The 21863-nt window shown below is 41.8% G+C and overlaps 1 protein-coding gene across 1 annotated transcript in view; it reads right to left on the bottom strand.

Moving 5' to 3' along the window:
* kcnh7 (potassium voltage-gated channel subfamily H member 7) overlaps positions 1-21863 on the bottom strand; it is a gene marked incomplete at both ends in the record, with an annotated part of 32807 nt that overhangs the window by 8532 nt on the left and 2412 nt on the right. Inside the window, 6 exons of the mRNA XM_083682108.1 lie at positions 129-528; positions 3393-3818; positions 5676-5890; positions 6662-6682; positions 7023-7493; positions 11411-11566. Of these exons, the coding sequence (XP_083538234.1) occupies positions 129-528; positions 3393-3818; positions 5676-5890; positions 6662-6682; positions 7023-7493; positions 11411-11566 (1689 nt within the window). The remainder of the gene's footprint in view (positions 1-128; positions 529-3392; positions 3819-5675; positions 5891-6661; positions 6683-7022; positions 7494-11410; positions 11567-21863) is intronic.

The following is a 21863-nucleotide window of genomic DNA, read 5'->3' on the forward strand; positions in this document are numbered from 1 at the left end:
TACTGTATAATCCATTGGACTGTACCTACTGTACCTACTATTTAAAAACTGGTATTGAGAAAAGTGTCTAAGTTCACATTTCAATACTCAGAGCAAAGACAGTGAGTAAAAGGAAGTCATAGACTCACAGCCAATCAGCATGACACAGATGGAGAAGATCTTCTCTGAGTTAGTATTGGGAGATACGTTCCCAAAGCCCACGCTGGTGAGACTGCTGAATGTGAAGTACAGCGCTGTGACGTATTTGTCCTTGATGGAGGGCCCAGAGCTAGGGTCACTGTAGTTGTACCTCTTGCCGATGGACACCCCCAGATTGTCTAGCCAGCCAATCTTGTGCTCTAGGTAAGGCTTCTCTACATTACCGATAGCGTACCATATGCAGGCCAACCAATGGGCGATGAGCGCAAATATGCACATGAGGAGCATGAGCACAGCAGCTCCGTACTCAGAGTAACGGTCCAGCTTCCTGGCCACACGCACCAATCGCAGTAGTCTGGCTGTCTTCAGCAAGCCAATCAGAGTCGTGGTCTATAGACACAAGATATAGGGTGCACATTTAGCATATTTTAGCAACTAATGTTTAGCAGTCACAGGGAACACAGAGACATTATCGGATATTATGAAGAACAGAAGCCATCAAATCATGTTAAAATGTTCCGAATATACCAGGAATTATTCTATTCTCAAAATACTCTAGCATGTTATAAGTACATTGCAATTTTTGTTGTGGTTATATAAAAAGGTCTTAGTAGATTTAGAGTATTGATATGATAAAGCTGCATTGGAATCTACCTCGGCTGTTTTCACCAACAAATGCTTTTGTTATTTGCAACAACATTTGCATCACCGCTACAAAAAAGGAAAAAAAGTCAACTTCAGTCAACAAGAGTAATGAGTTTTTCTCCACACTCCTCTAAACATTGTATAATTCAAACAGTCTTAATCTTGGCAACTTTCCATGCCTCTTTGGTCAAAGCCAAATTAACACAGAGCTGCAGAAAACAAGCAGCCTGCAGATAAATCCTCCTTTATTGAAGTCTGCACAGGAGGAAACACAATGAATGAGTCCCTGGGAGCATGCTGCTGCTTGTTCTGTCTCATCAGAAAAGGCTCCAGCAACACTTACAATTGTCCCCTTCAGGGAGATCATTTATTTACCTGACAATTATAATATGGCCCTGGAAAGTGAGGTTAGTAGCTGCTGTTCTTTATTTTCTGTACTTCTTAATGGATAAAACTGACAGTAATTCTAATATATGGATCCCCTGGCGTGCAGCTGAGGGAATGCTCAGTGTTCTGTGGTAGAAGTGTACTGCAAATTGCGGTGAGACGTGCTGTTGGGTGAGTTAGTGAAACACACATAAAATATACTGCAAATTAATGAGCTGTCTATCAAACCCTTGGTCTAGACATATACGTTTATTCTACTGTATGTTTACTCTGGTAACTACATACAGGTATCCGTGCCCTCATTAAATGGTTTATCCCGCTCCTTATAGGACTTAAAATAGTCTTACGGTTCCTTAACTCTTACAAAAACGCTTACGCACAGCCCCAATAATTACATGCTCTCTCAAGTTCTGCTCAATTTAATAACTCTTCAGGGGGTACAAGCCAGGAAAAAAACACAGTTTCTTTCAAGCTATTCCCACTGAGTAAAAACCTTGTTACGAAACCAGAGTTGTTATTTGAACAAAATTACATGACTAATGAATAAATTAACATCCTGGCTATTTTAAATAATCCTCCCATCAGGTTCATGAGCTTAAATGTAACCTATTGATTAAAATACATTGCACATTTGATGAAAGGGTTTCCATAAGCTCTTGAAGAATAAAGCCCTCTTTTTAAGCCTGTAAATTAGATGAGTCCTGAAAATACCATTTGGCTGTGGCTGACTTACATTCACCTAAAATGCAGCTGATTGATCTGGTCAACCATAACCATAACCAACAGTGTCACTAAACGCTATACAGCTGGATACTATTTTATATTGTACTATATACTTACTATAGTTTCTGATTTAAGTTTTGGCTAGGTAAACCACGGACATTATCAATCAATTTACTTGATTGATTTAGCTTTTGTAATCGTATTGTAATGCAGGTTGGTGGTGTTAACAAGTGTTATGAGGAAATAGAATGCAGTGTGTGATTTGCTGCCAGCAGAGTAAGAAGCTGAGGCCTGGCAGTGCTGCTGGCAAGGTTAAAAAAATAAGAAAAAGGCATTCTCAACTCTAAATAATTAAGTTGCGTCTTGATAAATGTGTCTTTGGGTGCTGTATACTATAGCCCAGGGTTGATCCAGTAAGTAAATAATACAGCCAGTTCTTTAAAATGTCGAAAAATAAATTTTAACTTAATGCGGAATCAGCAGTAGTCACTGTGGACGCATTTCGACTTCACACAAAAGGAAGGAGGCAAGGTTAAGAAGATCCCTGATCATTACTGTCTTAGACACCAACTGGGTCATGAAAGGACAACAACATGAATCAGGCATTCACTCGTGTAGGTTGTAATAAAGTAGCCGTCCATGCCTTGGAGTGGTGGATCAATAACGTAAACCCATAGTAGTTGTCGCCAATTAACACTGAAGCGCTTATTAACAACCTGCTACTCAGGCATGGTTGTGTGACCTTTATCCACATTGCATGAAAATACAAACTAGTTACCGTATGAAATTAGATAGATATACACCATACAGAATACTAAGTGGTGACGTCACTTTGTAATTGGGATATGTACTGTATGCTTGTTGAGGTTGCACACTTCATAAGGTTAGTATTTTTCCAATCTTTTCCAACCAAATGCACAGTACATCGTTTTCAAAGTATGAAATGATGACACACACTGGGGTTTGTCTCTTGGTTTGTCGTTAATACTTAATCTGATTCAGCACTGTAATAGGTGATTATGCTTTATAATCGAGAGCTCTCTCTGGTGTTATAGTGTGCCAACAGAGCATGATAAAGCACAGTGGCGGCTCCTGACCCTGAAGGGATATTCCCTCTCCCAAAAAAAACAAGCCAACAAGCCGCCCTGCCTGCCAATGGCCCTTTCACATCTGCATGTAAGCTGTGCACACAGCCCCGCTGGCTCGCTCCTCATATAAATGCATCATTGATTGCCATTTGGTAAGCCATTAATCCACGTAAATGGATTCTAGAACGACCACCATTCAGAAAAAAAAGAAAAACACAACAACATGCAATTTAATACAGTAATCCGTTCAGAGCAGAGACAGAAAGATTCAGGCTTTAAGTAGTAGCCCACAGGCATAAGTCTGGGCTTAGTAAATGGGGAAAGAGTGGGGAGCCACACTGAAGTGATATGCAGAAAGGCTCACAGGGAGGGAAAAACACATTCAAAAGACATGCATTAGTGATGACTTACTTCATCTGATCCTGAACCAAATATAAGCAGGTCAAAGGGGATGGCAGCCACCATGTCTATAAGGAACCAGCCTTTGAAATAGTGAATGGCGATCTTAGCCGGATGGCTGACCACCTCCTCGTTCAGGTTGACGTAGGTGGTCCGGAAGTTGATCAGGATGTCAATGATGAACATGATATCCACCATCAAATCCACTACGTTGAGAGGACTGCAGGAGTATCCACACTCGCGCCTCTTCTGCTCCTCACGGTCATTAAGTAAGAAAGCAGCAGAGTAGGGTGTGAGTATGGCTGTGTAAATCACCAGCAGCAGGATGAGCCAGTCCCACACAGCTTTGAAAGGGCTGTAGTGGAGGATGGTAAACTTGTCAATGCGCGGGGTCTGGAGTTTGTATTCTGGTAGTACATCGGCTCCCAGTGACAGCACCTGTAATAATACAGAGAGATATGTCATATAATTATTTCAGTTGTGAATTTCTCACCTTAGCTCTTAAAGGTGCAATCCTTCATTTAGTTTTTTTGCAAAATGGCCGACCCACTACGTGTTTTGGTATAAAGTTGAGTGATGGAGCTGGGGAAATGGGACCACTCTCAAATGCATAATCAGAGCTCTGGATGCAAACACACAGTCTATGATATTGAAATTATAGTTTTAAATATACTAAGTGTTGCAGAATAACATATTTTGCAAGTAACATCATTATAGAAGAGTCTGTAGTGGAAGAGTATATAAAAAGTCATGTTCTACACGGTGAGTTTGCTTTCACATATGCTGTAGTTACAATCTCTTTGAACATTGATATTGACATATTCATAAATATCGGACATTGTTACTCTCGGAGAGAGTTTTATTGGAGAGAGACCCACTTATCTCAGTCACTGGTTATTCCTGGAGCAATCCAGGTAAAGTACCCTGCTCAAGAACTTGACAGCAGCTATGATTTAGCAAACCTCAGAGTAAGTGCTGCAAGGTCAAACTCTATTAGAACAAGACTCTTTTCGTCCAACCTGACAGACAGGAAGATTGCCCCTGTCCTGGCGTATAATAATGTCATTTCCCGTATCAGACATGGACCAAGAAGCCTTCCATTCTCATAGTGGGAGAGAGTGACTGCATTCTTTAGTTTCTTTGGGTAGATGATAAAACGGTACTTTAAGTTGCCTTTATAACTGTGTAGTAACACTGTAATTACTACACAGGTATAGGGGCAACTTAATATCAAGTGCGATTACCAAGTAGGTAATTCAATAAATGTTTAAAGGTCTTGAGGAGGCAGAAAACCCTTGCAGGGCTTGTTATGAGAAGAATTCAAACAGCAGTTAGTACTGAGTTGACAATGGTAGATAAAATAACATCTCTGTTAGTTTCTGGTTAATGATGGGTCAGCTCAGGAACCCTGTAATCTAATTCTCAGAGAGAGCTCTCTGCTCTCTCTTCTGGCTTTAATAGGCTCTGACAGTCTGCAAAGAGAGGCCTTGCTGCCCCTGATAAATAGTGCAGTAGAAGTGATGAGGGCAGAGGGTCCTTGTTTTCTGTTGCTTCAGCACATTCCTCCACATTCACAAGATAAATTATGGATTTCTCTATGCTTCCTGACAGGTAGTGTATGTAATGTGGAAACCCCTCCAAATCCTGCTTACGGTAACTCGAAATACAGTTATATGGGATGGTATTGTACGTAGCTGTGTAGCACAGCATGCATAAGATGTCTAATCTGTCTAGATTGTCATTGTCTCTGTCCTGCTGTCATATAGGGTCTGAGACTGAGTCTAAGGAACGTGGGACGTCAGGACCTGGGTCGTCTCTCTGCCCTACAGCTTGTACTAAGCTTTGACACTAACGTTAATGAGAGGACAGTTACTGCCCAGTGCTGCTTAGTTGTCCTACTGTATGAGCAAGAGAGATTCTACAATAGACTACACTGTACTTGTTTATCTGCTTGTTTATCTGCACTGGGAATAGTAAACATCAATTTAAATATTGTGGTTTCTTCACTTCATTAATTAAATCACATGACATGTCATTATGAGTCACACATTAATTCAGCAGCTTAATCAGCGTATAAGCAAAATAAACAAAAATGATGCATTATTGCACACAGGTTGAACCATAGTAACTAAATCATGTGTTTTTCATATTTGTATTGGTTTGTGAAGAGGATGTGCCTATTATGCTCTAAGGACAAAAAACATAATATTAGAATCAAAATAGAACTGATCTTCAATCTTTTACATGATTTAATTTGACAAGACATTGCCTAAAAAGGTCAGTTAGTGGTCTCACCTGTGTGACTTTTTCAGTGACATTGTGTGTTCTGTCTTTGACCTTTGGTGCTATGATGGTTTTTTCTGAGGATGGGGGAGAGTGTGTCTTCTTGTCGTTGTTGCCCTCTGTGAAGTTGAGGGCTATCAGTGGGATCTTGTTGATGGTGCTGTACTTGTTGATGTGGGAGTCTGAGGTGGAGCCCAGCAGACTGTGCTTCAGGTGATTAAATGGACCTGGAAGGTTTCCAAGAACAGCATAGACATTTAGTGGAGAGTGAGGTGACCCCAAAGACATCATGTACTGTAGAATTTAGGTTTAGTGGTTGATGCCTTTACATAAATCACCACTGATAAGGGACCAAAGTCGACACTAGTGTCACAATTTCGTTTTTGATGGAAATGACAATCACAGTAGGCCTATACATACTGCTATGTTTATTTAGGTTCTTGATAGTGCCTTGGAATAGTTCTCGGTTTAATGTGGAAATCTATACTTACATTTTCAGTACTGTTAAGCTATTTACAGTACATTTAATTACTGTTGACCATCTAGTTACATTAGTTACAATTTAATTACATGGACAAAGGCAAAAGCAGTAGTGATGAGCTTTAACCATAATGATCAGCATAATGATTGGCATCGGAGGCTCAGGGGAAGCAGGATGCATAGTCATGCTTGACTGATTCTTTTTTTGTTTCCAATTAAAACAAACTTTTTACTGTATCTGTCATGCAGACGTCTGGATAGCATCGCTAACAGTCAGTGCAGGCAGCAGGCTTTCATTCAGGGATGTTCACTCGCCATTCATTAATTTCGCCGACATGACAACAACGTCACCACACTGGATTACTGAGTATATAATCACGATAATAACACTTTCTTAAATGCAATATGCACTCCACTGGGAGAACAATCATCATCTCTTGTGCCAATTGCTTTGCTTGAAAGACATGCTTCAAAGCAGTCCGGTGCACTGCAAGCATGGACAGGGAGCACATTGTTACCTGTGATATAGCGACCATTGTCTAAGAGCAGCATAAGAGCGTTGAGAGGAAAAGAGAAGGGAAAAATAATACTGTGAAAGTTGGCGTGCTGCATGGTGTGTTGGCAAACTAAGAACTATTGCCTTACTCTGACGTCCTTGTCTAGGTTCTTACGGGACACCCTGTGGCGACTTTTCTGAACCAGCACCTTGTTTTAGCCTGAACTTCCTTGTTCTTTTCACCTGTAATGATTTACCACCAGTACACAGTATAGGGAAGGGAACAATTGGAATCAAACAAGAACAAACCATGTCCCCAAACATTATTACACTCTAAACCAAAGGCCTAGAAGACTTAGGGACTTTATTGTATCTCACTATACCTTCACTGGCATGGCGGTCCCTGAACAGGCCTTTGGAGTTGGAGCTAAAGCCCTCGATGTCCTGGACGGATGAGGCACGTCTCATGCTGCAGATGCTCCCTCTGGGGATGGTGTGGGCGTAGGGATAGGGTTGGGGGTGAGCCAGGCAGGTGGTGGACTGGTGCTTCTCTGTCTGGTACAGCTTCTCCCAGGGGTGCTTGGGCGAGGAGTGGTCCAGGGGGACTCCGGGGGGTCCTACGCTGGCCTGGGAGGAGTGGTGGCTGGAGCTGATGAGAGCGTGCATGTCGTTGGCCTCGGTGGGGCTGCAGCTGTCCTTGGTGGGCGACTGGAAGTTCCTCAGGGCCACTGAGTCCTCGTTCTGGTTGGGGACGTCCACCATGACGGCGTCCGGGTCCTCTTGGGGAAGAGACTGTTTGCTGGTTCCCATCAGGCTGAAGGCGGCCTGGCGGAATCGTGAGAATCGGCTCTTTCCTAAAAAAACGACAAATGTGGAAAATTGTCTAGATACCTTTTGTATACAGTACTTGCGCTAACGGTGCAATTTCGTAATGTAAGGACACTAGAATGGGAAGAGAGATGAGAGATTTTACTGCATTTACTTTAATTTCATAATAAAAATTGTATTCGATCTTTAAGGATGGAATATCAACCTAAAGTATACCTTGAGTGTTTTCTTTTATGAAAAAAGTGCAGGATATGAACAAATGTATCAAGTAGATTGTTGTAATTTCAAAGATATCCAGTATAGCACAAGCAGTAGCAAGTGTTGGTACTTGAACCCCTCAGTCAGATTTCCAATAAGCGCAAAGCTCATTATTATCCTCTGAGCTTGAAGGTACACTTTCATTTCCCTGATTATATGAAATTCTATTATTGGATTCCCTTATAGTGTGTGTGTTCATGATAAACCCGAGAAAGCAGTGAAATTGACCTTTAATCCAACTAGTTAATTGTATGTGAATGAATTTCTACTCATTACCTCTCTTTTAATATTGCAGGTATGCCAACTTTAATAAAGGATCTTTCAGTCAATTCCGAGCCAATTTAGAATCCTCTAATAATAATAATAATAATAATAATAATAATAATAACAAGAACACCCAAACTGTGTTCCTATGTGTTCCCTCCTCTTTGAAGATTAATGAATGAAACCTTGATCACAGAACAACATCTATAGACCACTTGGCAGAGTTTGGGCATAGAGTAACATAACCCTAACAAGAAACCCCCATGAAACATACCCCTATCAAGAAACCCCCATGAAACATACCCCTATCAAGTGTGTAAGAAGAAGCAGGGACAAGGAAGATATGCTATCCTTTTACTTTATTGAACCAAGACCAAGAGCCATAGCATCTTCAGAATGGACACACAGGAAAACAGTGTGTAAACGTCCCCTGTGGGAATTAGTCACTGTAGTTTTGCCTCATTAACAATAGAAGGAGGGTGAAAGTGAGCCCACCTCACTCATAAATAGGAGGCAGTTGTCATTCAGTAACCTCCTTACATCTTGTCACTGCCATCTGTTTCCATTCCCCTGCCGCATATGCTGATATAACAACAAGCCCCCAACACAATCAACCCATCACAATCAACAAGGCTCCTGTGGACAAGCTTCTGAAATACCCTGTAACGACAGGAGGTCCACTCTCTACCCCCATGGGTGTCTCCTGAATCCAGTCCATTACAGACATACTGTACTCTACTGTAGGGAGGGATAGCTGCTTCAGTGTCTCTGCAAGTCTCAGTTTCCATCATATGAGACACTCTAGTCAGAGTGAGTATGTGATTTTGTAGGGATAAGGCAATCTTTTAGAGGGCTGCTTTAGGTTGAATTTGGGTTAATCTCGGTGATGGTGGGAAGTACTGGACTGTATGTAGTGCTGGTTGATATCATGGGTTGGATCATCATGAGATCAAATGGACTGTCGTTGCTGCTCGACTCCTCTTATTGGATGAATTTTAATCTGTATGCAAATGACATCAGGCTTGTAAGTGTCATCAGAAATGGCTGCCATCATCATTGCTAGAAGTGGCATTGTCACATGGTTTGACTGTTGTTATTTCTCAGTAATTGTATGTATGTTTGTATGTATATGTATTTTTTCTTGTGGATAGGCGCTGTTGATTGTAAAAGGTAGAGGAGAATAATTGCACTTGATTCCTACTAAGCCCTCTGTCGTATATTTATTGTGTATTTCTGATCACTTTGTCAAGTACTGTATAATATTGTCTGGGGAATTAGGTTGTTAAATTCCTGTGCTTGTGGATTTGTAAAAAAAGAAGAAAAAAAAAGGAACAGCCTATGAAAATGGTATTATTGTGAAGCAGTCAGTGAAGAGAGTGTTAGAGCCTATTTTTATACCCCAACCCTGTTACTGAACAGTATTTCCAGCCTAAAGAAAGCCTGCTCACCATGTCCGATTTATACCATTAAGCCTTCCTGGGGTCATTTACTCTAAACACATTCATTTTCCATCTCATACTCCAGCTATTAATCCGTAGCAATAACTCAGTATGAAATTAGAATTAAACGGTTCAAAGAGAAGGGCATAATGAGAGGAAATCTCTGTGGTTGCACACAGTGAATCTAGCTGACAATAGAATCCTAAATTAAAGTAATTGATTGTATTGTATAAGGTTATACAATACTTTTCCATAAATAACATAGCGGAAAGATGCATTTGTGTACAGGGCAATGAATCTTTTTCCCCCTCATCATTTGTAACTGTTCTGTTTGCTCAGGCCTTGGTGGCATGTGGAAACTGCTGAGAGATGTGTTCCTGTGTGCAGACTCTCTAAAAGAGGGATTACTCTTTCTCTCACTCTCTCTCCCCTGCACTCTATCTGCACCCTATTGTGCTAGTTGCTATGATACCTGCAGACACACACTGTCTGCATGGGATAATAATTAGTCCCCCATTGCCCCAAAATCACTTTGCAAGGAAAGCACATTAGTATGAGGCCAATAATAGTGGACGTGGCATTTTTAAGTCTAATATTTCCACTGGGTACTTTACCTGGAAATTATGTTCTAACAATAAGTGTTTCCTGGTGTTTTATTTTAAATAATTCAATAGAACTGGTAACTACACCTGGTTAAAATTGTATGTAGTGGTGAAGAAATTAATGTTATTTACAGTATAGGTCATCATTGTGTGATAACCGTATTACCTAGACCTATGTATGGCTCTCATATGACCATGTCATTTATATGTAAATGTATGGTAATTTATTTACAGTATGATAAAGTGCTACCCATCTGCAATATAAAAAAGAGACATACTGTATATAAAGCACTGTCCAAGTGTGCATGTGGTTACTGATCTGTCACATCACATGCTTCTCTGTGCCTTCCTTCACTTGCCTTTGTCCCCCTCAGTAAAGATCTCAGTAAAGTATGGACGCAAGCAATCAGCTCTGATTAGTGGTGGTGTTAGAACACACACACACACACACACACACACACACACACACACACACACACACACACACACACACACACACACACACTTCCCCCGGCGCCGTTGGTGCAGTAGAGGGATTCATGCTGAACTGAGTGGATGGCTGTGCCTTGCTCAGTGAGGGAGGAGATGCTCAGCACCTCCAATCAGGAACAAGCAGAGATGTCTGGTTGACATTTACACCCTCTGACACCCAGCAGTACAGGAGAAACTAAAGAAACACTGGCCTCGGTTCAAATACCACTGCTCAGTTATCTACAGCCTAAAAATAAGCACATCTGAAACATAATAAGGAACATTGGTGGCCGCGTTCTAACAATGACAGAGGAAAAATTAATTGGGAGCAGAATCTAGATGAATGCCCTTCAGGCTGAACAAATGGTCAACTCCACACCCTTCAATAGGCATCTGCTGAATAAGTCTATGTTCGCTGCAATGGTTCTATCATTTCCCATTCAGAAACGATGCTCTTAGGAATACAGTCACAGGGTAAATGTGTCATCTATTCAAGAGGGGGGGGGGGGGGGGGGGGGCAAACAAAAACACAATCTGTTCCTGAAACGAGGCTAGGTTCATTACAAGAATTTGAGTTGAATATCTCAGACTTGCCTAATTAGTCTCTACCAGATGTAGAAGAGCATGTGCATGAATAATCTCAATTAGTGGTAGCCCATTATGTAATTGCCCTTCTATTTAGAAGGATGACATATTTGAGAACTAAATGGCACTTCTGTTAGGTAAAACCCCACAAAGCCCATCAGACCTTTGAGTGGGCTCTGTGTTTCCCCCCCCCCCCCCAGTCAGTTGGATGCCTTGGAGACTGAGTGGTCTGAGACCTGAAGATGCAGTTTTTGTTGTTGTTATAATTTGTTCCTACGTTTATCACATTGCATTTCACACTCGGGCATAGAGCAGAATACTCACTCTGATCAGACTTGGTAGGGGACGTGTGGTTGAGCTTCTCTGTGGAGTCGCTGCTTTCTTCCTCAAGGACGTAATCAAAGTTAAGGATGAACATCATCACCACGCCCTCCTCGTTTTTCACTGGGATTATGTGAGTGTTGCACTGAAAGTCAGTTCCTGGAAGAAAAATACATCTGTCACATACCAAGCAGCAGCTTATCTTCTCTTTGAACTTTGCTGTAACTTCTAATCCATCACCTTGCTGATGCCTGCAACCTGAAAATTCTCTTTTGAAGATATATCATGCCTAGGGTTGGATTACTTCTCATCTGAGACAAGAGTAGCATTTGTCACCAACACAGAAACATTTAGAGACATTAATGCTATTGCGATAGTTCTGTGAGTTGCAGTCATTATTTCCTCTATCAACATTGATATTGCAGTAAAACGTGGCTAACACCTCTCATGGCTTGTAATAGCTCATCATTAATCCCCTGTATGATGGGGTGACTGCCTGGTCAAGGCTGGACCTCTTAAGTGGCGTGTGTTTGGTAATAAAAGGACCAGAGGTCTTAAAAGGCCCAGCTTTATATATATGTGTGTGTGTGTGTGTATGTATGTATGTATGTATGTATGTATGTATGTATGTGTGTGTGTGTGTGTGTGAAACACATTGCAATAGCATGCAAAGATCATAAACACGTGAGAGCTTAGAACAAAATGAATTTCCAGGTTTGTTTTGCATCATTATAGTCTCACTGGTGCTGAGCTGCTTGCTAAGCTGATGTAGAATCCATTATCAAAGGTCTGGTCTTGTGTCCATGACAGAAAACAATATCTGTATGCCCTGACTGACTTGAGTACGGAATGTTTTGGTATCCAGGGTTTCTTTCTCCAGGCAGAATTGGGCAACAATAAAATCTGAACTCAAGACAGAAAATTAGTTTTAGGAGAAGAGAAGCAGTTACAGCACAGCTGAGTTTTACTGGCTTTCTGTAATAATGGAACAAAGAAACTTTCAAGTAACCTTTGAATTACTTCTGTCTCTCAACTATTTATAACTCAACATGCTAATGTATTATTTTAGCAATAAGGCACAAGAGGCCGTGCTTTATCGTGAATAAAGTCACAGCTGAGGGTGTTGTTAGGCCCCATATGAAGCTGAGGGCCAGTAAAGAGGAAAAAAACTAATAGCTGTCGCTTTATCAGGGAATAAAGTACTGCTTCGAATGCCTCTCGGCCAATCACAATGCTTCATCTGATCAACCCTTTGTATAATGCCGATTTAACAACATCAGAAATGATGATACTGGGGAAAAAATATGTTTTGTCCTCAAATCTATTTACAGCCAGTCGAACGTTATGCCAAGCATCCTAAGGCCTTAGTAGTACATCACTGTCAATCCAATTTGATTGCTTTCTTCTTTCAAAGGAATACTGGATAAAAAGTATTTAAATTTTTTATAAATTCTTGTTCTTATAATGCTGTGGATATTAAGGCTGATTAAACAGAGGCTTTTTGCAAACTCATGTAGACACTTTTACAATGTAAAGTATGTATCATTAAAATTATGGAAAATAATCCCTAACCCACAACACAGTGAACACATTGGCATCAGCCAATGGTGGAGCTTTTGATTGGTCTCTTGATGCCTGTGCTCGGTGCTTTACCTGGCTTACAGATGCACCCAGTCTGGCCGCTGATGATGCAGACTTGATCAGCCTGCTAAATCCATCCACTCATTAGATCAGGTCATGATTAACAGTCCTTAATCCCTCAGTGAAGCCTCTATTGCCATAATGCCCAATCTACCAATGAATTAGAATGCTGCAGCAACAGCATTTTCATTGGAGAGGTGTAAAAGTTATATGTTAAGAGGATCTGCATGAAACCTTCAAGTCAACCAAAGTAAAAACAGACAAAAACCCCAAACTCAACATGCCTTTTCAAAGTATCTACAGCATCCGAGTGACTGCAATAACTGCTCCTTTTCCCAAGGTGTCCCTGCCTTCATTAAACAAGTGACATATTGAGTGCCCTTCAAGGGGGCCATCTGATGTGCAATAAGCAAAAAAGATGAAAAGATCCCCAATCTGTCCTGATGCAAATGTGTCTGTCTGCCTCCATTTCTGCCTCCCTCTAGCGTGGAGCGTACAGAGGACTCACATTAACAGTGTTCACAGTCATCCTCCTCCACTCAGAGGCTCACAGACACCCTGCCAGTAGCATTCATTAGCAGTAGGCTTGCTGTCTGACTAAATATAACAAGCCACACTTGAACTGCCTTAACATGTCAGGCTTTAATAGGATGGCTTATTGCATGAAAACCTACCACATTATTAACAATTGTGGACAAATTGTGTTTTATGTTTTCATTCCAAAACTGTGAATTGGAAAAAATGCAATAACACTTTTTCCCTGATCAGGGATTGAAAAACTGAAGTGGCTTACAGTACTTTGAGCCCCATAGGGCCAGATGTTTTTCCTGAACATGTGACCTTACCAGGGTAAAGGTAATGATAGAACCTGGAGTGAAAAACTTGCTATCGGTGCTGCTTGCAGCTTTTTGGATTTTGACATAAAGGTAGATGCATTGGGATTAAAGATTAATCGCTTTCACTTACGATTCTCAGCAATTACATGAAGAAATTACCCCTATTCATCTTCTTAGACATCTTTTTCAGTAATACATGGCAAGAGATACTGTATCTCTTGTATCTCTTTGTTGGCGTATTGCGCATTGCATTACATGCATCTTGCAAAGCGATATCTGCGTGATAGTGGTCAGATCGAAGTATCAGGTGTTGTTGTATCGACACTTGAAATTTGTACCATCCCTTTAATTGTCACTGGCCAAAATGGTTAATTCAGTGGAAACCCGTTTGGAGAAGAATTTACCTATGCAGATGGGATAACAATAGCATGCTAAAAGGCTGAGCTATGGGGGTCCCTCCTCATCCTGTCTCATGCTGAAAGTCACCTCCACTCAGGTGTGAAAAGGGAAACGTCCACGTTTTATCGCTGAGCAGACAGCAGTGGAGAAAAGCAAGATCAGCATAGTTTGGATTACTACCTTATCTTTTTTGGGATTGGCGTCACTCAAACTGTCTTAAGACAACGACAGACGGTCTCACATAATACACTCATACTGTGCACCTACACATACACACAAACGCTTATTATTGAGTGACTAACAAGAAAAACTGTAAAAGAGTAAATTATTTCAATTTCTTTAACTTTTACTACAATTACTGCAAAACTAAACTACTACAATTATGATTACTTCAAATCAGGATGGGGAGTGGAGCCATTGTGGTCAGAAGACTTATTCACAGCCTTCTATGGTCATTAGAAAGGATTGTTATTGCAGACGGGCTGATTGAATAGAAAATTCCCCCGTTTATTCTCTGCCTGCACAGGACTATTTCCTACCTGCGAAAAGTGCACTCGCCTGGGTACCCAATAAATGATACTTCTCTATTTAATGGCTATCCCTCTCTGCCAGGCACTGGTATATGTGCCATAAGAACAGTCAGCCATGCATTTGATTTCTTTCAGGTATGTTTGTAGTGATAACAAGGCTATTCGATGCTACATGTTCATAAACATTAATAGCAGTGACATTTGTTCTTGCGGCATTACTTATGTACCTCATTCCCTCTGTGAGAATATGGACAACTTACAGCACATTGAGATCATTGGGACTGACATAAAAATACAAAGAGACTGGATAATCTCCAACAGTTATTGCATGTCTGTCAACATCCTCAGTCAGCCGATTCAAGTTTCACTGTATTTGTCCCTCTATGAGATCTCCTTGCCCCCATCCCCCCATCATCACCCTACACCCCCCAAAGGTGCTCTTTCAGTCCCCTAGCAGGATTATTGTATCACCAGACCACCCAATCACAGAAGGGCAGATAAGGTTTTTCCTTGGTCATATTAAATGTCAAATTCTAGGCCACCAGGGAATGAAAATCTTTAGCGATTTGAGGATTTTTCTTCTTGGCTTCACTTGCCCTCAGCCACCCCCCTCACCCCCATTTTTGGCCTTTTAGGATAATACATCTATCATGGAAAAAACCTTTTATCATGCTGCCTATGAATGTATTTAAGGTCAGCGGGCAAAGCGGTTGTGTCATTTATTAGATGGTCCGCGGACATAAAGTATGAGGAAAATCATGAGAGATCAGTGTCTAATAACTTCTCAAATTCCAAATAGCTTGGAATATAGCGACAATACAGTGGTATAAATTGCTACAGTATAGCGTACAGATATATAAATGGTACGGTATTTCGGGATTATAATCTTTTTAAATTTGACATGTTTACATCACATAAGTACAGTAGTACTGTACATCATTTTGGTCATGTGAACGATAACTTTCAATGAATGCTTTTCAATTAAAGATAAAAGCAGGCATCCTTCCCCACCGATGTCTACACAGGTGTGAAATATCTTGCCCTACTAGTCAGGTAGTGTAGAAGTACTGCAAATGTGTGAATCAGCAGATGCTGTATTGAGACCAGTGTCCATTTCAAGATGATGGAAATTTAATTTGATTCTATTTCCACCATCAATCATTTAAAACATTGCTGCTAATTAAGGGTTAGGAAATTCTTAATACATTGTATTTAAAAAAGAGTCTACAGCTCTCTCTGATGCTTTTACTTTTGAAGTCCACTATTCTATTGCTTCAAACAGGAGGATATTTAAATGCTTCCAAAGGAGGTACACTACACTGTGTTTGACGTCAGTTTAGTTAAGCTGCACACTCAATTTGATCCCTCTTACAATTTCAACAAAGAATCTCTTTATTACTTAATTTTACTAGATTTGTTTGTTCAACAGCCTCAGTTTTAGTTGAACGGTAAATGAGGGTTGTTGTACAATTGGGGAGAGGCATAAATAGAATAATAATTTCAACCCATTATATTTGAAAACATTTATTTATTAGATTAGATAAAATTAGATTAGACTTTATTGTCATTGCACAGTACAAGTACTGAGACAACGAAATAAAGTTTGGCATCTAACCAGATAGTGCAAAAGACATGATATTGTAGACAGTGCATGTAGTATTACTAACCCTAACCCAGTATAAGGTATTGAGTTACCCTAACCCTGAGTTAGTATTACTAACCCTAACCCAGTATAAGGTATTACAGTGAGTATAAATAAATGAATATAATAAGTGAATATACATGAGATGAATATCAATATGATATGTACAGTTGAACAAGGGCAATAGGTCTTGAGGTATGTTACATATGTAACATGTAAATTAGAGACTAATATAATAAATATGGTATGTGTAAACAAGCAGGAGTGCAAAAGCTAAATTGAAGTCCTGAGTGGGCATCCAGTAGAGGTACGAGGGGAGGGTACACTGATACTGGGAGTCAGCATTCCTGTTGTTGGGGTTGGAGGGGGGCGGCTGGGAGGTGGGGAGGAGGCTGGGCTACAGCCTGGATTCTGAGTTCAGCAGAGTAACAGGGAACAGCTGCAGGGAAGAAGCTGTTCCTGAGCCTGCTAGTGCGGGAACAGAGACTCCTGTACCGCCTTGGAGGAGGGCAAACAGTCCTTGGCTGGGGTGAGAGGTGTCGCTATTGATGTCTCGCACCCTCCGCAGACACCGCCTGCGCTGGAGGACCTCGATGGCAGGGAGTTGGGCACCGGTGATGTACTGGACAGTTTTCACCACCCGTTGCAGGGCTTTCCGGTCGGAGACAGAGCAGCTGCCATACCTCACTGTGATGCAGTTTGTCAGAATGCTCTTGATGGTGCACCGATAGAAGTTGACCAGGATCCTAGGAGACAGATGGGCTTTCTTCAGTCTCCTCAGAAAGTATAGATGCTGCTGCGCCTCCGAGAGGTCCTCGGAGATGTGGACACCCAGGAACTTGAAGCTGGAGACATGCTCCACCTCCATCCCATTGATGTAGATTGGGGTGTGTCTGCAGCCCCCAGCTTTCCTGTAGTCCACAATGAGCTCCTTGGTCTTCTTGGTGTTGTGAGCCAGGTTGTTGTCAGCACAGCACACCGCCAGGTGCTGGACCTCCTCCCTGTAGGCCAACTTGTCGTTGTTACTGATCAGGCCTACCACCACGGTGTTGTCTGCGAACTTGATGATGGTGTTAGAGCTATGCACAGGCACGCAGTCATGGGTGAAGAGAGAGTAGAGGAGAGGGCTCAGCACACAGCCCTGTGGGACACCGGTGTTCAGGGTCAGGGTGGAGGAGGTGTGGTTGTCTAACCTAACATACTGGGGTCTGTTGGCCAGGAAGTCCAGGGTCCAGTTGCAGAGGGAGGTGCTGATGCCAAGGTCACTGAGTTCGGGAGAGGGGAAAGGTGCCGTGGGGTAATCCGTGGGGAGTAGTCGGGGTTCGGTCCAGGGGTCGGTAGCAGGGAGGTCCAGTAGCGAATAGGGGGTAGGGGCTAGGTCCGTGGATGGGTAGAGGAGGGGAATCCGAGGAAGACGAGGGTTTGTGAGGTTACAGTACATTCTGGCACTGGAGTGATGACCGGGCAGGGTTCTTATAGGTGGGTGATTGGGAATGGGTCACAGGTGTGCTGATAGGGGATAGGGAACAGGTGCGCTGTCGACTGGGGGCTGGGCACTCCAGCGATGATCGCCGTGGCCTCAAGGTGGTGTCAGAGGGTTGGTTAGGGGGAGGGACCGTAACAGTCAGTGTGTTGAACTGTTGGTTTCACACGTTTGATGAGTGGTGTGTACTTGGGGAGTAGGAACAATGAGAGGTGATCAGACTGTCCCGGGTGGGGGAGGGGAATTACTTTGTAAGCCTCAGCAATGTTTGTATACACATGATCTAGAGTGTTGTCTCCTCTTGTGGGGCAGGAGACATGTTGGTGGAATTATGGGTGTACAGTTCTCAGGTTGGAGTGGTTGAAATCCCCTCCAACAATAAAGGCTCCATCCGGGTGTGCAGTTTGTTGTTTGCTAATAGCAGCATGGAGTTCTTTCATTGCTAGCTTAGCATTAGCATCCGGTGGGATATAGGCTGCAGTAACAACAATAGCTGTAAACTCTCTAGGCAGGTAAAACGGCCTACACTTGATCGTTTAAACCACTAATTCCTTATTTGTATAGTGTTCCATGAACATACTGTAATACAAAATATTTATGGAAAAACAACAACAGCTTTCGTTGGAGTTTATTCTATTTAACACCCTCCAATGGTAATAATCTTGCTAATCTAATGTGGCATGGTTGTTTCTGGGCTGTTTTTCTGAGGCCAAATACACAACTGCACTGGGGCATAGCCAATCAGGAGTGGGGTATTTAAGGAGAGGGCATGGGCATACTAACCCTTTGTTTGCAGTCCTTTGGTCATGTGGCCATATCTCGCCTCAGTGAGAATGACTGCTGGAAGCTACACACCATGGCCTACTTTCATTTTTAATTAGCGTCTTCCAAGTCATCAAGGATAACTACCAATTTCACTTCAAAGTGCATCTTATTGGTTTTGCTTGCTAGTAAGATAGAGAGTATATCTGTATTTGATAGTTAAAATTGCGACAAGATCCAACAGTGTTTCAGCACATATGATTGAGTTGTATAACATCTGCAAATGTGTATATTATTATTACTACACATTAATACATGCAAATGTGTACATCATTAAATATTGATATTTTTATTACTGCCTCATTCCCACACATCATTGAAGATGTAAATATTTTACTTGTTGGAAGTGGACTGAAATGGCTAATCAGATGGCAAACATTCATTGGAAGATAAAACAGATGGTTTGGTGGCCATTGGATTGGACTCAATAAGGTCCCCTTGAGATGGAAATGTCCTTTCATGTGAATTAATATGTGGAAGTAGGACGAGGCATGTGTCCTTGATGTGCTGGCCAAGGCTCCATCTGCTCCAGACTCAGTATTGATTAACTTCTTGTCAGATACTTATCACGGTCAGTCCTGTGAGGAAAACTATTCCTTTATAGAATATCAATTGTTACCATATCTGAAATTAAACCTGATGTTTTAATCTTCACAAGATCGTTCCTCTGGCTGACTTCACTCTTAAGAAACACGTGACCTTGACTCAGGAGAACCCTGTACTGTACACTACACTATGCGTTTTGTAACATATCGAGAGAAACCGAAGAGGCTAGGAACACTAAAAAATGCATGTGCTCTTTTTGAGAGCAGTCATCCAAGTCTCCCGCAGCACACCTAGTGTACTCTAGGTACCCTGTGCCCCCCGCCTCCCCACCCGCAGGAGGGGGAGATATGGCCCTTCACGTCCTCAGAGGGGAGCCACCTTTTGAAACCCAGCACCCACGCATACCACATGCCCCAGATCCTTCAGCAGGGCTAACTAAGCTGCCACTGTTATATACCCATTATCCATTTAACTATGGTGTCAGCTTCCTTTTGTTAAGACTCCGTTACAAAGTAATATTACACCCCTCAGAATAGGATCGTTTTACAAAACTCATGAGCATTTATCTCGTTGATTATCAATTCTCCTTGAAAGGAGACATCATGAATTTATCTTGTTTCTCATATCTCGCCTGTCTGTTTAAACAGAACACACAAAGATTAAGGAGGATGTCCCTGTGGCGAAGGGTTTTGCTGTGTACGACTGTGGTCTCCATTGTCCTTTTGCTTTAATTTCTAAGCATACGCGTAAGCAGCTTAACTTTCAGCTTTTTGCAGGGCAAAATGCCAAAGATGTGCTGCCTCTGATGTCACCAGGCTTCCTCAAACACTGACTGTATTTCAAGACCCTCAACAGTGTAAAGGTCTGATGAGGATATTGTGTTATGAGAGAGAGAGAGAGAGAGGGAAAGAAAGAAAGAAAGAAAAAAGAAAGAAAGAAAGATAAAGAAAGAAAGAGAGGGCATCTGAGGTTTAAGAGAATTGTGAGTCATACATGATTTAACGTTATTTAGAGACACATATCCTCTCTTTCCTCTTCCAGATCAACTCTCTATAGCCTCATGCTGAACTATTTCTGTATGCTGACGACAATGTCTCACTACTGTTGCATGCAGCAGTAATGTCACGTGCAGTATGTTAAATATGCTAACATATAAGTGATATATGCCGTGGAGGAATGGAGGAAGACGAGGGACTTGAAGAACATCCCCCACTTTCCACCCCATCAGCTCTGGTTTGTACATAAGGAACTTGAATCAATAGGGGCCCTTGCTGTCAGAGATGCTTTGAATATTGCATGTGTGTTCCCATATGTGGGAACATGTGCATTGTGGCGTCCATACAGTAACATTGTAATGCATTTACGCTGTAAGCTGCTCATTCCAAGTCACCACAGTGTCATCCCTGGCATCTTTATTCATGAGCACAGCGGCTCGCTCTCTATTCCTCTGAGGAGTATTAAGAGTCATGTCTTGAGGCATACGAGGAAGGGTTAGAGAGAGAGAGAGTTATGATTATGTTTGAATGTTTCTTATGGCTTATATCTAGCTCTCATGCTAACTATCATAGGCAACGGGGAGTTTGTGTGGAACAGATAAGAGGAGGAGGTTGAAGACAGAAGTGGCTTTTAAATCCTGCTAGTCAAGAGCGGGGCTGTGTGAGAGTTCTCATCACCAGTCCCTAGAGGACTTTAATTGTCTTCTTGCAGGTTTTCTAAAACAATCCATTCTACCAGAGGAGCATCTGGCTATGATTTCCTTGCGATTAGCCAAAATATGCCCAGGCTGATGATGACTGTACAGAAGCCGGATGATAAAAAATCTAATGGTGCTTCAAATATGGAGTTAATTTAGAGGATATCCAAAGCATCAATGGTGCATTGTGCATATTGAATACCCATAGAGCAAGTTACTGTAGCATTGACGTTCTTTACTGCCATGAGTCAAGAAGGGGCACAAGAAATACAACCTGCCCTCCTGTCATATGCCTGAATAAGAAAAGAGCTATGGCGCTGACTTTGAGCGGTGTATTATGCTGACCAAAAATGCACTCTGCCTGAAGATGGCAAGGGATGGCAGTAGATTTTGGGATTTATGTCTTTGAGCAGCGACATCATTCTAATTCACTGTGACTTCACAGAGGGCGGCAGGAGTGCTGTCTCTGCAGAATACCATTCGTATCATGACTAGGATTTGGCTATAAAAACACTCCATCCATCCGTGCAGAACAGTGCCTCCAGGAAATGGAACTTAAAGTGGACAAAAAATGGGTACTGTCAAACGGGTATACTTAAAATGGACTGATATATGACATTCCTATAAGGCATATATCCATTTAACAACATCTGCTTTTAGAGTACTTCTACAAAAGGAGAATGTACTCCAAGGTGAAGGTCCTTGAATGTTTCTGTGTAATTAGAGCTGATTAACACAGCCTTATGTACAGTATGAGGCTTGGTCTCACACCCACAGGGAAGATCAAGAATTCAATTGTTACAGTCCTTCTGCGGTAATGAGCTATAGCAGACACATGCACAGGTAGGGGAGGAAAGGGGCAAT

This window comes from Argentina silus (genome assembly GCF_951799395.1).
Source record: "Argentina silus genome assembly, chromosome: 12".
Classification (NCBI taxonomy): Eukaryota; Metazoa; Chordata; class Actinopteri; order Argentiniformes; family Argentinidae; genus Argentina; species Argentina silus.